Source organism: Phascolarctos cinereus, unplaced genomic scaffold (genome assembly GCF_003287225.1).
Source record: "Phascolarctos cinereus isolate Bilbo 61053 unplaced genomic scaffold, phaCin_HiC Scaffold_1;HRSCAF=81, whole genome shotgun sequence".
In the NCBI taxonomy this organism is placed as follows: Eukaryota; Metazoa; Chordata; class Mammalia; order Diprotodontia; family Phascolarctidae; genus Phascolarctos; species Phascolarctos cinereus.
In genome coordinates this window covers 247,335,508-247,350,493 of record NW_027555514.1, presented here as the reverse complement: position 1 = coordinate 247,350,493, position 14,986 = coordinate 247,335,508, and the positions used below count along the sequence as shown (strand labels likewise).

Below are 14,986 nucleotides of genomic sequence, written 5' to 3'. Positions count from 1 at the left end.
CAGAAAGAATGCAAGGTGGTAACACTTATTTCAAAAAGAAGAGGTTCTTGCTAGCCATCTATCTTTTCTTTACTTGAATAAACATCATCTTTGTCTTACTGTTTTCACTAAGTCACTAAAAATTAAGTCACATAGAGTACTCAGTGGGAAGGGTGTTTAAATGGCTACTCTTGTTTCCATCACTTTGTCCCCCCAACTCAGTCCCACCATATATAAAATGGGAACAGTAAAGAATCCAAGTCTTTCATTGCATTTGTCCTTCAAGAAGGGCATATTGAGAAGAAGAAATAAAAATAAAACACTGACCTACTGATTGGCTCCTTCCTCGAATAGAAGCTTCGTAAAGATAATTCCTTGAATTTGACTCTTCAAACTTTGGAATAGAGAAAGAAACAGTGAAATAATTGTACCTTCCAATTATATTACACATTTCTTCTGAAGATAGCAAAACAGTTCCTCTTCTATCTAATTTAGCTAATTTACAACTAGATTATACAATAATTACGTTCAATTTCACCATTAAAGGTGATGGCATTAAATTATTAAAGAATTCTGGATTTGGAATCAGAGATCCTGGGCCAGACAGTTATCACTTGAGTGACAATGACCAAGGCACTGCGGCATGCTGGGCCTCAGTTTCTTCATCTGTCAAAAGAGAGCTGGCATATAGTAAACATTTGAATGTTATGTGATATAATTATCATTATTGTTTGCTCATAACTATGTGTTTTCTAGGTACCCATTGTGCACAAAGCCAAAGATTCTATGAGAATCAGTGTGCATAATAACAGGTGGTATGATAGAGTATAAAGTGAGAGACAGCTGGTGGCACAGTGGATAGAGTACTCGGTCTGTAGTCAGAAAGACTTGAGTTCAGATTCAGCCTCAGACACTTAACTGTGTACTCTGGGTCACACAAACTCTGTTTGCCTCAGTTTCCTCAATTATAAAATGAACATAAGTATAACACCTACCTTTCAGAGTCATTGTGAAGATCAAATAAGATAATATTTGTAATAAAGCATTTAGCACAGTGCCTGGCAACATAGGAGGTGCTACATAAATACTTATTCCTCACCTTTCCCCTCCACACACACACAAAGTGTGTTGGACTTACAGTCAGGAGACAACTGGGTTTGAATTATACATCAAATGCTTACTAGCTAGGTGACCCTGAACCCAAGGTTGATCTGTTCATTTTCTTCTTTCTAGTTTCATCTCTAAATATCTTGATCATGATCTGACTTCACTTTGTCTCTCACCAAGATTTCCATAAACTCATTTTGCCCTCCATTGCTTCTCACTGATTTTTAAGATGATAGCGTTTACAATCTTCTACCATTTTACTCTGAGAACAAATGAATGAATTGGAAAAAAAGCATTTATTAAACACTTCCTATGTGCCAACAGGCTGACATTCTGTCTTCGTGTTGCCATTCGCTGCTATACCTCTCTGCTTGGCAAGGAGGTCCAGTATTTGCTGACTGAGGTAGTTTCTAGGTTCTTTTGGCCTTTTCCACACAACAGTCAATTTAAATCTCTCATTGACAGAGGCAGGCTAATAACTTTTAGTCCATAACTACTAACTACACTGATCAAAGTTCTGATGAATAAAAGCCAACTAAGCAAAATGCCTCCATTCTAAGATGAAATCTAATCTTTGAACACACTTTGTCCTCCTGCTGGAAGGATCAAAATTTTAGTGTCTCAGTTCTTTCTTAGAAAGTCTCCTTTAGGGGCAGCTAGATGGTGCAGTGGGTAAAGCTCTTGCCTTGGAGTCAGGAGGACCTGAGTTCAAGTCCAGCCTCAGACACTTGACACTTACTAGCTGTGTGACCCTGGGCAAGTCACTCACCCTCTGTCTGACTCAGGTTGTTCAACTGTAAAATAAAAGATCATAATAGCCCCTACTTCAAAGGATTATTGCAAGGGTCAAATGAAATAATATTTGCAAAAGTGCTCAAATAAAATAATATTTGTAAAATACACAATCTAGAACATTATAGGCACTTCACAAATACTCGTTTCCTGATTCCAAACCTGGTCCTCTATCTACAACACCCCATGGCCTTAATGGAAAAGGTAAGACTCCAAAAAGCCACTGATGAAAATTGCAGGTTAGAATTCTGACTTTCCTATGAACTTATCATGTGGCCTAAGAATGTTGTACAATAGGATTTCCATGCTGAATAGACTTGAGATAATCAGATACTTAATATATTAAGTTATAGAATGTCAGATGGTGTTAAAAGGTTCTAAACATCAAAATTTGAAGCCACATAAACAACTAACATATTTCCACCCACCTCCCAATAGGAATTCTATGTTCCAGCCTACCTGGACAATTCTTTGTACCCTGAGCATTGCCTGTGAATTCTCCATGGTGCTGCTCCCTGTATTCCCTAAGCTAGAAATGGCCTTCTCTCCTACTCTTCATCATTCTTTCAACTCCAGTTAAAAGTCAGTTCCTCCATGAACCCTCTTCTAATCTCATCAGTGAGAATCTTCTCCCTCTCTGCCCTTGTATAGCATTGTGGGAAGTTTTTTTCTCATGTATTTAGGCAGTTACATCCACATCACAGCCTACTACTAGACTTTCAGAACCATGAGGTAAAGGATCCACTTTTACTCCAACTTTGCTTCTCCCCTAGTACTTTATATGATGCTCTACAAACAGCATTTGTTGAATTGAGTTGAATTTGAGTTCTTGGTACCATCTTGACAAGACTGTGGTTCTTCGGATCCTAGAGCTAAAACCGGAGAAGTCTCAGAAATCATCTAACCCAAATCCCTCATTTTACAGAAGAGGAAACTGAAGCCCAAGGGGGTGAACTGACTTATCCAAGATCACACTGGTAATAAGCTTCTGAGGTGAGACTTGAACTTAATTCTACTGAGGCAGCAAGGTGTCTTAATGGATGGACTACTGGTCTTAGAGTTAGAAAGACATGAGTTCAACTCCTCCTTCAGATACTTGATGGCTATATAACCCTGAGTAAGTCACTTAACTTCTTTCAGCCTCAGTTTCCTCATCTGCAAAATGGGGATAATAATACCATCCACCTCCCATTTGTGAGGATCAAATGCTATATGTAAAATGCTTTGAAAACTTTAAGGAGCTATATGAACACTAATTATTTTATTCTGACCCAAAAAGTTCTCTTTCCACTGTACCAAATTACCTATCAGCAATAATAATAATAATAATAATAATAATAATAAAATAATAATAACCCCCTGGAGAAGTACAGCCCTCATACTGGGAAACCACCATAGCTCACAACTATCCCATTTGTAAGAAAGCATGTCTACTCTTTCATTGTCCATTGTTCCCTTAATTACCACAGTATTTCTGAATCTTTCTTTCCATCAGTATCTAACCATCAGAGCTCTGTTTTCCAGGAACATGTGAATTAATCAGCACAGAGGATGGGCACATAAGTCCTGTAAGCCATTTTGCTCCAAATCATTGAGAGTTGAATATGAATTTGAGAATTTCAGCAAAGAACCCTCAAAAAAGCTTCGCCTCTTCCTCCTTTCACCTGTCTTCTTGTGAGTCACAAAGACTTCATTGTCAGAGTGACAGCAGAGTTCCATCGGGGAAGGGATTATTTCTCAGCCTCTTTTTGGGTTGGAAGCATGACCTACCTACCTACCTGGGCTGCAAGGGGAGTTCTTTTCTGTCGAATTGCATTAAATTGGTTTCTGGAAGAAAACAGAAAAGATCTTGTATAATCACAGGTCCCTAAGCAACCTGAACAAGCCTTTCCCAAGAGAGAGCTGCTGTTTTTCCTCCTGATTTCCATCACTTTATCAAAGAGGTCTTTCTTGGGTTAACGTTTAAAAGGTCGATTGTAGGGGGGAGGGAAGGAAGGATTTGAGGAGTTGGCTTGGTGGGGCTGGGGCCGTGTCATTTTACAAAATTTGAGATTGTCCACAAACCTCTCTTGCCTCTAATATAAACTCCCTGTTAGGGAGGAACCTTGTGTTTGGGGATAATGGAATTTTAAAAATTAGAATAATGCTATTGTACCAACGCTGAGACAATTCTATCCCTATGACTTTAGGGAACTCTGTGGGTTAATAAACATTGTATTCTGAAAGAACATATTTACTTCTCCCCCCAAAACGGAACTTAATTCTCTAGTTTTAGCCTCAGAAACTTAACACCAGAATCAATGTAAAAAGAGAAATAAGATTGTGAATTGATGGTATTTGTCTATAATTGTAAATAAAAAACCCAGCTCTTCACTAAGAAGTTCAATTTAGTCTAGAAATCATATTTTGTGTTTCCTGCTAGAACCATGTTTTTCTCTGAAGGGCATTTTATTCATTGAACTTTTATTAGAAAGACTGATGAAAAACATGGTTTGTTTTGGGCATGGATGGTGGACATTTGTAGTCTGTAAGACATTCCAAATGAAGAATTGCACAAAAGAAACAATCGATCAAAAATATTTATCAGGTACCTATTACGTACTACACAGTGGAAGGATTGTAAAGGATGTCATTTAAGAGATACATGACTGGGTCAGTCATATAGCAAATGGAGGGATAATCATTAAGAAAGTGTGATCCACAGGTGTCCATTTGATGTTGAGAGCTAGAAGGAGGCTCCCAGCAGGTTGAGTGTACTCTCTGTTAAGGATTTATTGGAGGACACAGCCAAGGATCATACCCAAGGCTGGGGAGGCATGGATGGATTGCTACATACATAATTGGAGAGAGTACCCACATCTGCACACACCCATACATGTCCTTTAGCAGTGATAAACACATAATGCCCATGTATCCATCAATAATGAGACAGAAGGAGCACAATAGCTGAAAGTTGCCTAAAATCAAATGACACTAGTGGGCATATACTTCAAGAAAGTGAAAAGCTGGAGCCAAGAGCCAATACATATCCAGTGATTCACAGCAGCACTCTTAAAGGAAGCAACAAAATGGAAACAGCGTGGGTATCAACTAAGTGGGAAATGGCTAAAAAGAAAAACCCTGCAACTTCGGCATATTAATGTAAAGGAATATTACTGTGCAATAAGAAATGACAAGTATGAGAAATTATGAGGAAAAAGGGGAAGTACAAACTGTTATGGACTAGAATAATCAAAAGGACTGAAGCACTGAAAGAACAGTATTTGCAGTGATTACAACAATGTAAGTGAAAAGTCACTAAAAGGAAACCAAACTCTGAGTAACTGAAAACCAGTGAAGATAGTGAAACACACCCCGTTCCTTATGGCAGGAGAGAGGGGGAAGGGGAGAACCACAAGGACAGAATGTGGCATGCATTGGACAGATTTGACCACTGCGATACATGTTTTGCTTCATTGTTTTCTGTGCCACAAAAGTAGGGAGGAAGACCCTTTTTCTTCCAGAAATGATTATGACATGTAGAAAAAATACTAGTAAAATGTATTTTGTTGAGTGAATGATATTACAAGACGCTATCTTCCTAATGTCTTTAGCTATTTTAAATTACCAAAAAGGTCTCTTTGGAAATTATAATAAACAGAAATATAAAGCACTGGCTCTGGAGTCTAGGAACATTGATTCAAACCCTGACTCTGCTGCTCATCATGGGACAGCGGGCAAGTCATTTAATTTTCTTGGACTTGAGTTTCTTCAGCTACAAAGCGAGAAGTTTTAACCAAATGACATCTGAGAGTCCTTTCAGCTCTAAACCTGAGCTCCTATGACCCTATGATGTTTGGTTTCACAAATAAGCAAATGGCTGTTGATTTTTAAAACATAGGGAATGTTTCTGAGAAGTATTTTTATGAAAAATTTCTTTTGTAGAATTACATGATTAAATCTGTCCAAAATTAAGTGTGTAAACTTAGCTTTGCCCAATCTAATCACTTTGACTTTTAAGCTTGAATAAGAGAATAATAATACTCACTTTGATGCTCTTGTCAAGATGGATGAAGCAAAGAAAGATCCTCCTAAAGGAAAAAAAGTACAAAAAAATAAGTGGAAAGGAAAGAGAGAGAGAGATTATTCCTTGTTTTCTTTTTTTAGAATCCTTAATGGGATATTATTTTAACTACTTTTTACAGCTGAGATTGCCTTTGGTTCTTCATTAAAGGAGAGTATATAAGATGGTAATATTTTTAACCAGAGGAGTTTTACCAAAGCTTTCCCTACCAGATAAAGCTAAAATAGAAAGAATTCATGCATTAGACAAAGCTTAGATGGCCTCTGAAGGCCTTTCTAATTATAAAATTCTATGAGAATCTGTGTCATCTCAAGTTACTTTTAGATCTAGATACAGATATGCTCTGTAGCCTTTAAAGATAGATGTGAACACATCTATAAGGTAGAAGATCCAACATAGTGTTTTACAGTGGAAGGGGGGGATTTATAGTCAGTGGGCCTGGGTTCAAACTCCAGTTCTCCTACTTATTTCCTGTGTAATCTTGAATAAGTCACTTACAGTTTCTAAGCCTCAGTTTCCTCAAATGTGAAATGAGGGGATTGAGCACAATGACTTCTAAGGTGCCTTCCGGCTATAAACCTGTGACCTTAACTGATCTTTTGTAGCCCATTGATTCTTCTCCTCTGCCCTATATGTTCAAAGTAAATATACATCAGTTTCCTAGAAAGGGAAAAAAATCTAATACTAAATATGATTTACCATTATGATTAAAATATGATTTACCTTTACTATTGTTTTTAGGAAAGAAAATTTAATAAATAAAACAATATTAAGCATTGTCCAACATAATTTCAAGAGTTATCTTTCTTAAAACACCCTATCATAACTGGAGTGGTAGTGCTGAGGAGACAAATACTTAATTGTCACACATTTAACTTAGAATTTTTTTTTTATTAAAAGTTAACAGCTCTTAAGAGGCAACATAGTGAAGTGGCCATAGATATCATATCTTGTAGTGAGAAAGATCCAAATTCAGATCCTGCCTTTGACATGTACTGACTGTTGAACCTTTCAGTATCAGGCAACTCCCTAAAAGTATAAGTTAGAGATAAGCTGCTAATCTATATCATTGAAAGGGGTTTTCGTACCAGTAGTTCCTCACACAGTGGAATCACAAATCTGGACACAGCCAAAGGAAAACCAAAACAAAACCATATCCTTATTATAAAGCAATCAAAAAAAAGACTCAACAACAATAACAACTACCACAAAAGACCAGAACTTCTGACAATAAAGCAAAAAATGGGTTTATGATAAGAATGTTAGCAAACTGAAGAGGAAAACAGAGGTCTCTAATTGTCTAAATGAAAAATCTTTACAAAGGTTTTCAGAGGTATTTTATGCTTTTTTTCCCTATCTCCTTTGATTTTTTAAAAATCATTTTGAAGTGTAAGGGGAGAAAACCCAGAGCTCTTTCTGATTAATTACAAAACAAAAATAATACAATAAACAAGGATAATAATTAACTAGAAGTGCTTACCTTGCAAGGAAAACAGCAGGGTGTGAATGATGAAAATACACCAAGGTATCATTAAATTGACTTTTCCCACAATGTTCATTTCAGTTCAGCCTCTCACCCAGAAAATATATCCAAATTGTTGGCCTCGGCTATGAGGGCATCTTAGAAGTCTCTGTCTTTGTGGTGTATTTAAATACTTACAAACATGGATATGAAACAACACAGTAAACAAGAAAAAGAAATGCCAGGGCCCCTAACGTCACACAACTTCAGGACCTTTTGAAATCTTGCCTGCAACTCCTCTGGCTGAGTGTCTCTCATTAGTGATGCATGGTGACTCTTTACCTAAGCCCGTATTAGTTACACCACACACACACACACACACACACACACACACACACACACACACACACCTGAAAATCTTGCTCTTTTTTTAGGGGGACTAAATCAATCTTTTATAACATTTGAGCAAAAAAAAAGCAAGCTGTTGCTTCCTCATGATGCTATGAGAATCATGTTATCAAATATTAGTCCATTTCTGTGGGTGTCAAGCACTGAATGCATGAAACTCACTGTTGTCCTTTTTTTGTTGTTTTTCCCTTTTTTAATTTTTTTATTTTTTTAATACAAATTTCTTTATTTTTAGTTTTCAACATTCACTCCCACAAGTTTTTGAATTCCAAATTTTCACCCCATCTCCCCCTCCCCCTCCCCAAGATGGCATACATTCTGAATATCCCTTCCCCTAGTCTGTCCTCTCTTCTATCTCTCTCCCCTTCTCTTATCCCCTTCCCCCTCTATTTTCCTATAGGGCAGGATAGACTTCTGTACCCCATTTCCTGTATTTCTTATTTCCCAGTAGCATGTGAAAACTTTTTTTTAAACATATGTTTTTAAAACTTTAGGTTTCAAATTTTCTCTCTTCCTCCCTCCCCATCCACCTTCATTGAAAAGGCAAGCAACTCAATATAGGTTGTACATGTGCAGTTATGCAAAACACATCCATACTAGACATGTTATGAAAAACTAACTCTATTTCCCTTAATCCTATCCTGCCCTCCCATTTATTCTATTCTTTCTTTTGACCCTGTCCCTCCTCAGAAGTATCTACTTCTGATTACCCCCTTTTCCAATCTGCCCTCCTCTCTATCATCCCCTGCTCTCTTGTCCCCTTCTCCCCCTATTTTCCTGTAGGGTAAGACAGATTTCCATACCCAATTGAATGTGTATGATATTCTCTCCTTAAGCCAAATCCTATGAGAATAAGATTCACTCATTCCCTCTCACCTTCCCCTGTTTCCCCTCCACTGCAAGAGACTTTTCTTTTTTTTGTGAGATAATTTACCCCATTCTACCTCTCCCTTTCTTCTTCTCTGAGTATAATCCTCTCTCATCCCTTAATTTTATTCTCCAGATATGACCCCTTAATCTTCAATTCATCCTGTGCCCTCTGTCTATCTATCTTCATATACATACATATAATTTTTTCCTCCAACTACCCTAATACTGACAAAGGTCTCATGAGTTATAAATATCATCTTTCCATTCAGAATGTAAACAGTTCAATCTTAATAAGTCTCTTATGATTTCTCTTTCCTGTTTACCTCTTCATGTTCCACTGGGAGTCCTGTATTTGAAAGTCAAATTTTCTATTCAGCTCTGGTCTTTTCATCAAGAATGCTTGAAAGTCCTCTATTTCACTGAATGACCATTTTTTCCCCTGAAGGATTATACTCAGTTTTGCTGGGTAGGTGATTCTTGGTTGTAATCCTATCTCCTTTGCCCTCTGGAATATTATATTCCATGCCCTGGTCCTTTAATGTAGAAGCTGCTAAATCTTGTGTTATCCTGATTGTGTTTCCACAGTACTTGAACTGTTTCCTTCTGGCAGCTTGTAATATTTTCTCCTTGACCTGGGAACTCTGGAATTTGGCTATAATATTCCTAGGAGTTTTCCTTTGGGGATCTCTTTCAGGAGGAGATCTGTGGATTCTTTCAATTTCTATTTTGCCCTCTGGTTCTAAAATATCAGGGCAGTTTTCCTTGAAAATTTCTTGAAAGATGATGTCTAGGCTCTTTTTTTGATCATGGCTTTCAGATAGTCCAATAATTTTTAAATTCTCTCTCCTGGATCTATTTTCCAGGTCAGTTGTTTTTCCAATGAGATATTTCACATTGTTTTCTAATTTTTCATTCTTTTGGATTTGTTCTACTGTGTCGTGATTTCTCATAAAGTCACTGTCTTCCAATTGCTCTATTCTAATTTTTAAGGAAGTATTTTCTTCAGTAAGCTTTTGGACTTCCTTTTCCATTTGGCCAATTTTGCTTTTTAGGGCATTCTCCTCATTGGCTTTTTGGACCTCTTTTGCCATTTGGGTTAGGCTATTTTTTAAGGTGTTATTTTCTTCAGTATTTTGGTGGGTCTCCTTTAGCAAGCTGTTGACTTGTTTTTCATGATTTTCTTGCATCACTCTCATTTCTCTTCCCAGTCTAAACTAGCATCATTTCCTTCCTATTCCTGCCTCTACTTCCCTACTTGCTTCTCAAAATCCCTTTTGAGCTCTTCCAAGGCCTGGGACTGATTCATATTTTTCTTGGAGGCTTTGGATGTAGGAGCTTTGACGTTGTTGTCTTCTTCTGGTTGTATATTTTGATCTTCTTTTTCACCAAAGTAAGATTCTATGGTCTGACTTTTTTTGTGCTGCTTGCTCATGATCCTGGCCAATTACTTGAGTTTTAAACTCTTTGTTAAGGTAAGAGTCTGCTTCTAATGTGGAGAATATACTGTCCCAAGCTTAGGGGGTTTGTATAGCTGTTTTCAGAGATACTTGTAGGGCCCTGTAAATTTTCAGTTCTTCCAAGGTGGTATGATAAGGGGTGAGGTGTTTACTCCTTTCCTGGCCTGTGACCACAAATATTCCTTTCTGTCCTGTAACTGTGAGGAAGGGTTCCTCTCCACAGCCACACCAAGCTCCACCATGCCAGCGTTCCTCCTCACCTCAGCACTACCGCCTAGAACTGTGACCCAGATCCAAACACGGGCAAAGCAAGAGATTCCTGCCTCAGCACTGGCAAAGAGATCCCTACAGTCCCTCTCTGATCAGCCACTGGATTCCCCCTCAATCTGTGGGCCGGAAGCTCGGGAAGCAGCGGCCTCCCCGGCCCAGCTCTTGGGGAATGGAGCTGAAACCCCCCCGCCCTTCCTCTCTGAGCACCAACAGAAACAGACTTTCCCACTGACCTTCTAAGTTGTCTTTGGCGTTCGTGGATTGAGGAGTCTGGGGCCTGCTCCAGGTTTGCTGCCACCTGCGCACCCATGCCGCGCTGTGCTGCGCTCCCAGCCCAGCGTGATACACCTTTCTGATCGATCATCCAGGTTTTCTTGGGCTGGAAATTTGTTCCACTCTGTCTTTTTGTGGGTTCTGCTATGAGTATTTGGAGGGGTTTGGAGGAGAGCTCAATCAAGTCACTGCTTTCACTCTGCCATCTTGCCTCAGCCCCCCGCTGCTGTCCTTTTTTGAAAAAGCTACAGAAATCTTTAAGTTGATCTCTCAACATTGCTTTTCTAGAATACTTCAAGTAGTTTTAGAAAGAAGCTAACGAAGAATTAATGTAAAATGCAACCATTTCCATCTCTGGAGCCAACATGGAGTCAAAGTGTACAAATGCTTTAGTCTGCTTCTATAGATATTTCTTTCACCTCCATCAGTGAAACATGAAGGCATTAAAAGAGACCTATGTCAATCATTTTTACTTCAACACTGAGGATCTGTGATTTTGTTCCATTGACTCCTTCATGGAGGCAGACTGGAACTCCTCTATGATCGTAAGAGAAATCCTTTACCTTGGAAAAAAAAAATTAAGCAACTCATCTAATCTTTACCCAGACTTCTCTACTCTGCACTTCCCTTTTCCATTCTCCAAAATGATTAGCCACATAGCCACAATAATAATCCTTTTATCAGTCATTCTTCTCTGGGAAGCTCTTAGAATTTCACGTAACCTTGTAAGATATCTATATAGTATTTCACAATGAGATTCCTAGAGACAAGACAGATATAACTCTAATGAATAGTAAGCACAATAGGGTGAAATGTACATATTTCCTGTTACTGAATTGATGACCCTCCTGAATTATTATTAATTGCATTTTATAGATGAGGACAAAGTAAATAAGGAATTAATCCACCTTCACAAGGGCCTTATACCCTGACATAATACTAGACAAGGAATTGCCAGTCTACTTTGTAAAACACCAGAATTTGTCTCTTACTTTTCTTCAGTGGTTGCCCAATTTTTTCAGTTAAAGATTCATTTGTCATCTAAATATTTTTCACAATGTACCTTCATGATTATCCTACCCTAATTGATACATCAGCCAACTTTACCATGTTCTAGTCTTAAGGTGTCATCACTTCTTGTGTCTCACTGTCTATATATCACCAGGTATATAAATGTAAATAATTACTGAGCAAAAAATAAAAGGTTTTAAAGTATATCCCATTGATTGGGAAGTAGCTAATAAAACTGCTATATTAATCTAATTAAATGTTGCTATCTCATAAGTCATAATGAATATAGAGAATTCAGAGAATCATAGAAAGATCTATATCAATCAAATCAGAGAGAAGTATGAAGAATCATGAAGCCAAGATACACAATGACTACAATGATGTAAATGTAGACCTCCCATCCACCTGTGCAGAACTGGGGTATATGGGTATAAAATACTGACTATAGTATCATTTGTATTAGTTTGTACTAATTTTGTTTAATCTGCTTGATTAGATTACAATATACTCATATATCATTAGGATTACTGAACTCCCTTTTTCTCTTTTTTATTCAGAAAAACAGACATTACAGTAGTATTGATTTCATTTTGTTAAATGTATAGGAAAATTTTTTTAACTATGTAAAAGAGTCACAGTTTCATACATGTCTTTTTTTTTGTTCTTTATATATGGAAACATTACTGTTTGTGGCTACTTGTCAAGTTCATAATCTAAAAAGAAAATTTAAAACCAAAATATAAAAAGCACAAATATCCAGCATTCTTTCACTTCCTTATGAAACCATTAGACGAAAGCAGAAGACTTGACTACCAGCAGAGTCACCTATCCTCAGAAGCTGGAGTCCAAGGGCTAATTTAGATGAAAGCCTCTATGACTGTTGCTTCATGTGATCCTCACTGTCCACCTTATGCTGACAGCTTGTGTATTTCATTCTCACCTTACAAAGGGAGTCTGGCAGACAGATGAGTCCACAACCAGCTTGTGAAAAGATATTAAATTAACAAGGGAGTCTGAAGCTGCCTTGTATTGTGGTGAATAAAAAATGCCCTTCTTGCTAAGAGAGCAGGACACATTTTCCCACATGGAACATGATCTTTAAAAACTAAGCTATGTCAACCCATTTGACACAAAAGTCCACATTAAAAACAATAGGGATTGAAACACTTTATGGGACTGTATTTCATAATTCTGTCCTGTGCAAAGAGCTTCTAAAAATACTACTTGGAAATCATTTGGGGAAACATAAACTTTTCCAGCTCTGTGTGTTTTATTCCTGCTATATTAATTTAGATTGAATTTAATAAGTTTTATTCTCATCATTATTTAATTCCGCTAGTGAAACACTAGGAATTCTCTCATTTGATTTTCTTTTTTTTTCTTTTTAAAAATAGATTTCTGTTTAAATCTTTTGTTTTCACATTGCCTGGATTTCCCCATGTATCTTACCCTTTTCCCTTCCCAGAAAGTCATCCCATATAACAAAAGTCTTTTTTTTTCTTAAAGAAAAAGAAGAGGGGAAAAAAATCCACAAATTTGATCAGCACATTGAAAAACCTGACATTATATACATATATTATACGGGCCATCTCTGCACCTCTGCAAAGCACCCTACTTTCTGAGATGAATACATTTTAGGTTATTAGCATGAGAGCTGTAAATAGGAATTCTGGCACCTGGAACAAATTCATTGATGGAGGGAGGGGAATTGTGTGACAATTCAACCTCAAGGCAATCTCACAAGGAAGGAGCAATAGAGAATCCAACCAATGGTCCCACAGGTTTTGCTGGGAAAGGCAGGTCCCAAGATGAGAGTACCTCTATAACAAGAGACCTCAGTATATCCAGCCAGCCTCAGAAACAACAAAGGTCTTTCATTTCAGATATTTTCTGACCCATCATCACAGCAACTGAACTTTCTGAATGTTCTTCTAAAGAAATATGACCATAACACATCTCTCTACCTACTGCTTTCTTAAATGTATTGTCTTCTGCCACTAGAATGTAAGTTCTATGAATTTTTTTTTGTTTTTTAATCTGCATCCCAAGTGCTTAGCTCAGCGTCTCACACATAGTGATCACGTAATCAACGTTTTCATCAATCAATCAAGTATTTATTAAACAACTACGATATTCCAGGAGTTGTGTTAGATCCTGGGAATACAAATACAATAACTGAAACAATCTTTGCTTACAAGGAGATTACCTTCTAAAAGGAGGCAAAGTCGAGGAAGGATTCCCATTTTTATTGGTGACACTCATTGAAATTATGAATCCGTGCAGATACCAGTGGTATCATTCATCTACATATCCTCTACAATTCTTAGCAGAGTATCTTATGCTTAGCTCATGCTCACAAGCCTTTGTTGAATTAATAAATTAATGAACCAATGAACAAAATAATGAAAAAGAAAAAAACTATACTATTGAGGGTGACAATAATGACAATTTAATCATCAGTGATTATCAATCTATTGTATCAGAGAAAAATTCAGACTAATAACTAATCTTAAAGTGGATGTCAGCTTGCAAATGTAAGAACAGTACAATTTTCTACAAAATTGGCTCACTATGCTTTCATACAACCCAAGGAGCAGCTCTATGGGCCCCACAAAGATGGTAAATCAAGGTGCGAGGATGCTGGTCACCATGAGGAGGAAATATATTCCACTCCTACCCCTATGTTGGCACCCTGGGAGAAAGACGCATTTGCCCAGTGCTAATTATATTAGTTCAAATGAGATAATTTTTGAAAAGCACTTGCAAAGAGCTAAGCACTCTAGAAATGTGAACTATGATTATTGTTATTACTACAAGTCTGAGTAATATTGCCTGGAACTGACAAAAGCACACTCAGCAAGTATAATGAATATCTTTAGCTATTTTAATCACCCTTAATTTAGCTCTTCTACAAGATACTATGATATGCCATCAACGCTGTTCAGAGATCTAGTGCTTAGCCATTTGAAGAATGTTTCATATAATACTTTAAAAGCAATATATTTGAGAGATCTTTTTGAATAAGAATATGATATTTCATAAGACACTTCATTTTCTCTCATTTGTTTCTCTTTTCTATCTGATTTCTGATTTATCAAGGAAGGGAGTTAACACATCACATATTAACCTATGGATTCACTGTTATTTCAAGCCACTATGGCAAGAGGCAGTATAGCATTCTGTATACAGCTGGCATCAGAGCCTAGAAGACTAGGGTTGAAATTCTGCCTCTGGCATATATTGGTGGTGGGACCCTTGGCAAATCATTTAACTTCTCTATACTCTAGGCAACTC

The 14,986-nt window shown here is 37.3% G+C and overlaps 1 protein-coding gene across 1 annotated transcript in view; it reads right to left on the bottom strand.

Moving 5' to 3' along the window:
* OTOGL (otogelin like) overlaps window positions 1-7,636 on the bottom strand; it is a 194,923-nt gene extending 187,287 nt beyond the window's left edge. The window contains exon 1 of the mRNA XM_078150389.1: window positions 7,422-7,636. Coding sequence (XP_078006515.1) covers window positions 7,422-7,500 — 79 coding nt within the window. The 5' untranslated portion in view covers window positions 7,501-7,636. The remainder of the gene's footprint in view (window positions 1-7,421) is intronic.
* Between the last annotated feature and the right edge of the window lie 7,350 nt (window positions 7,637-14,986).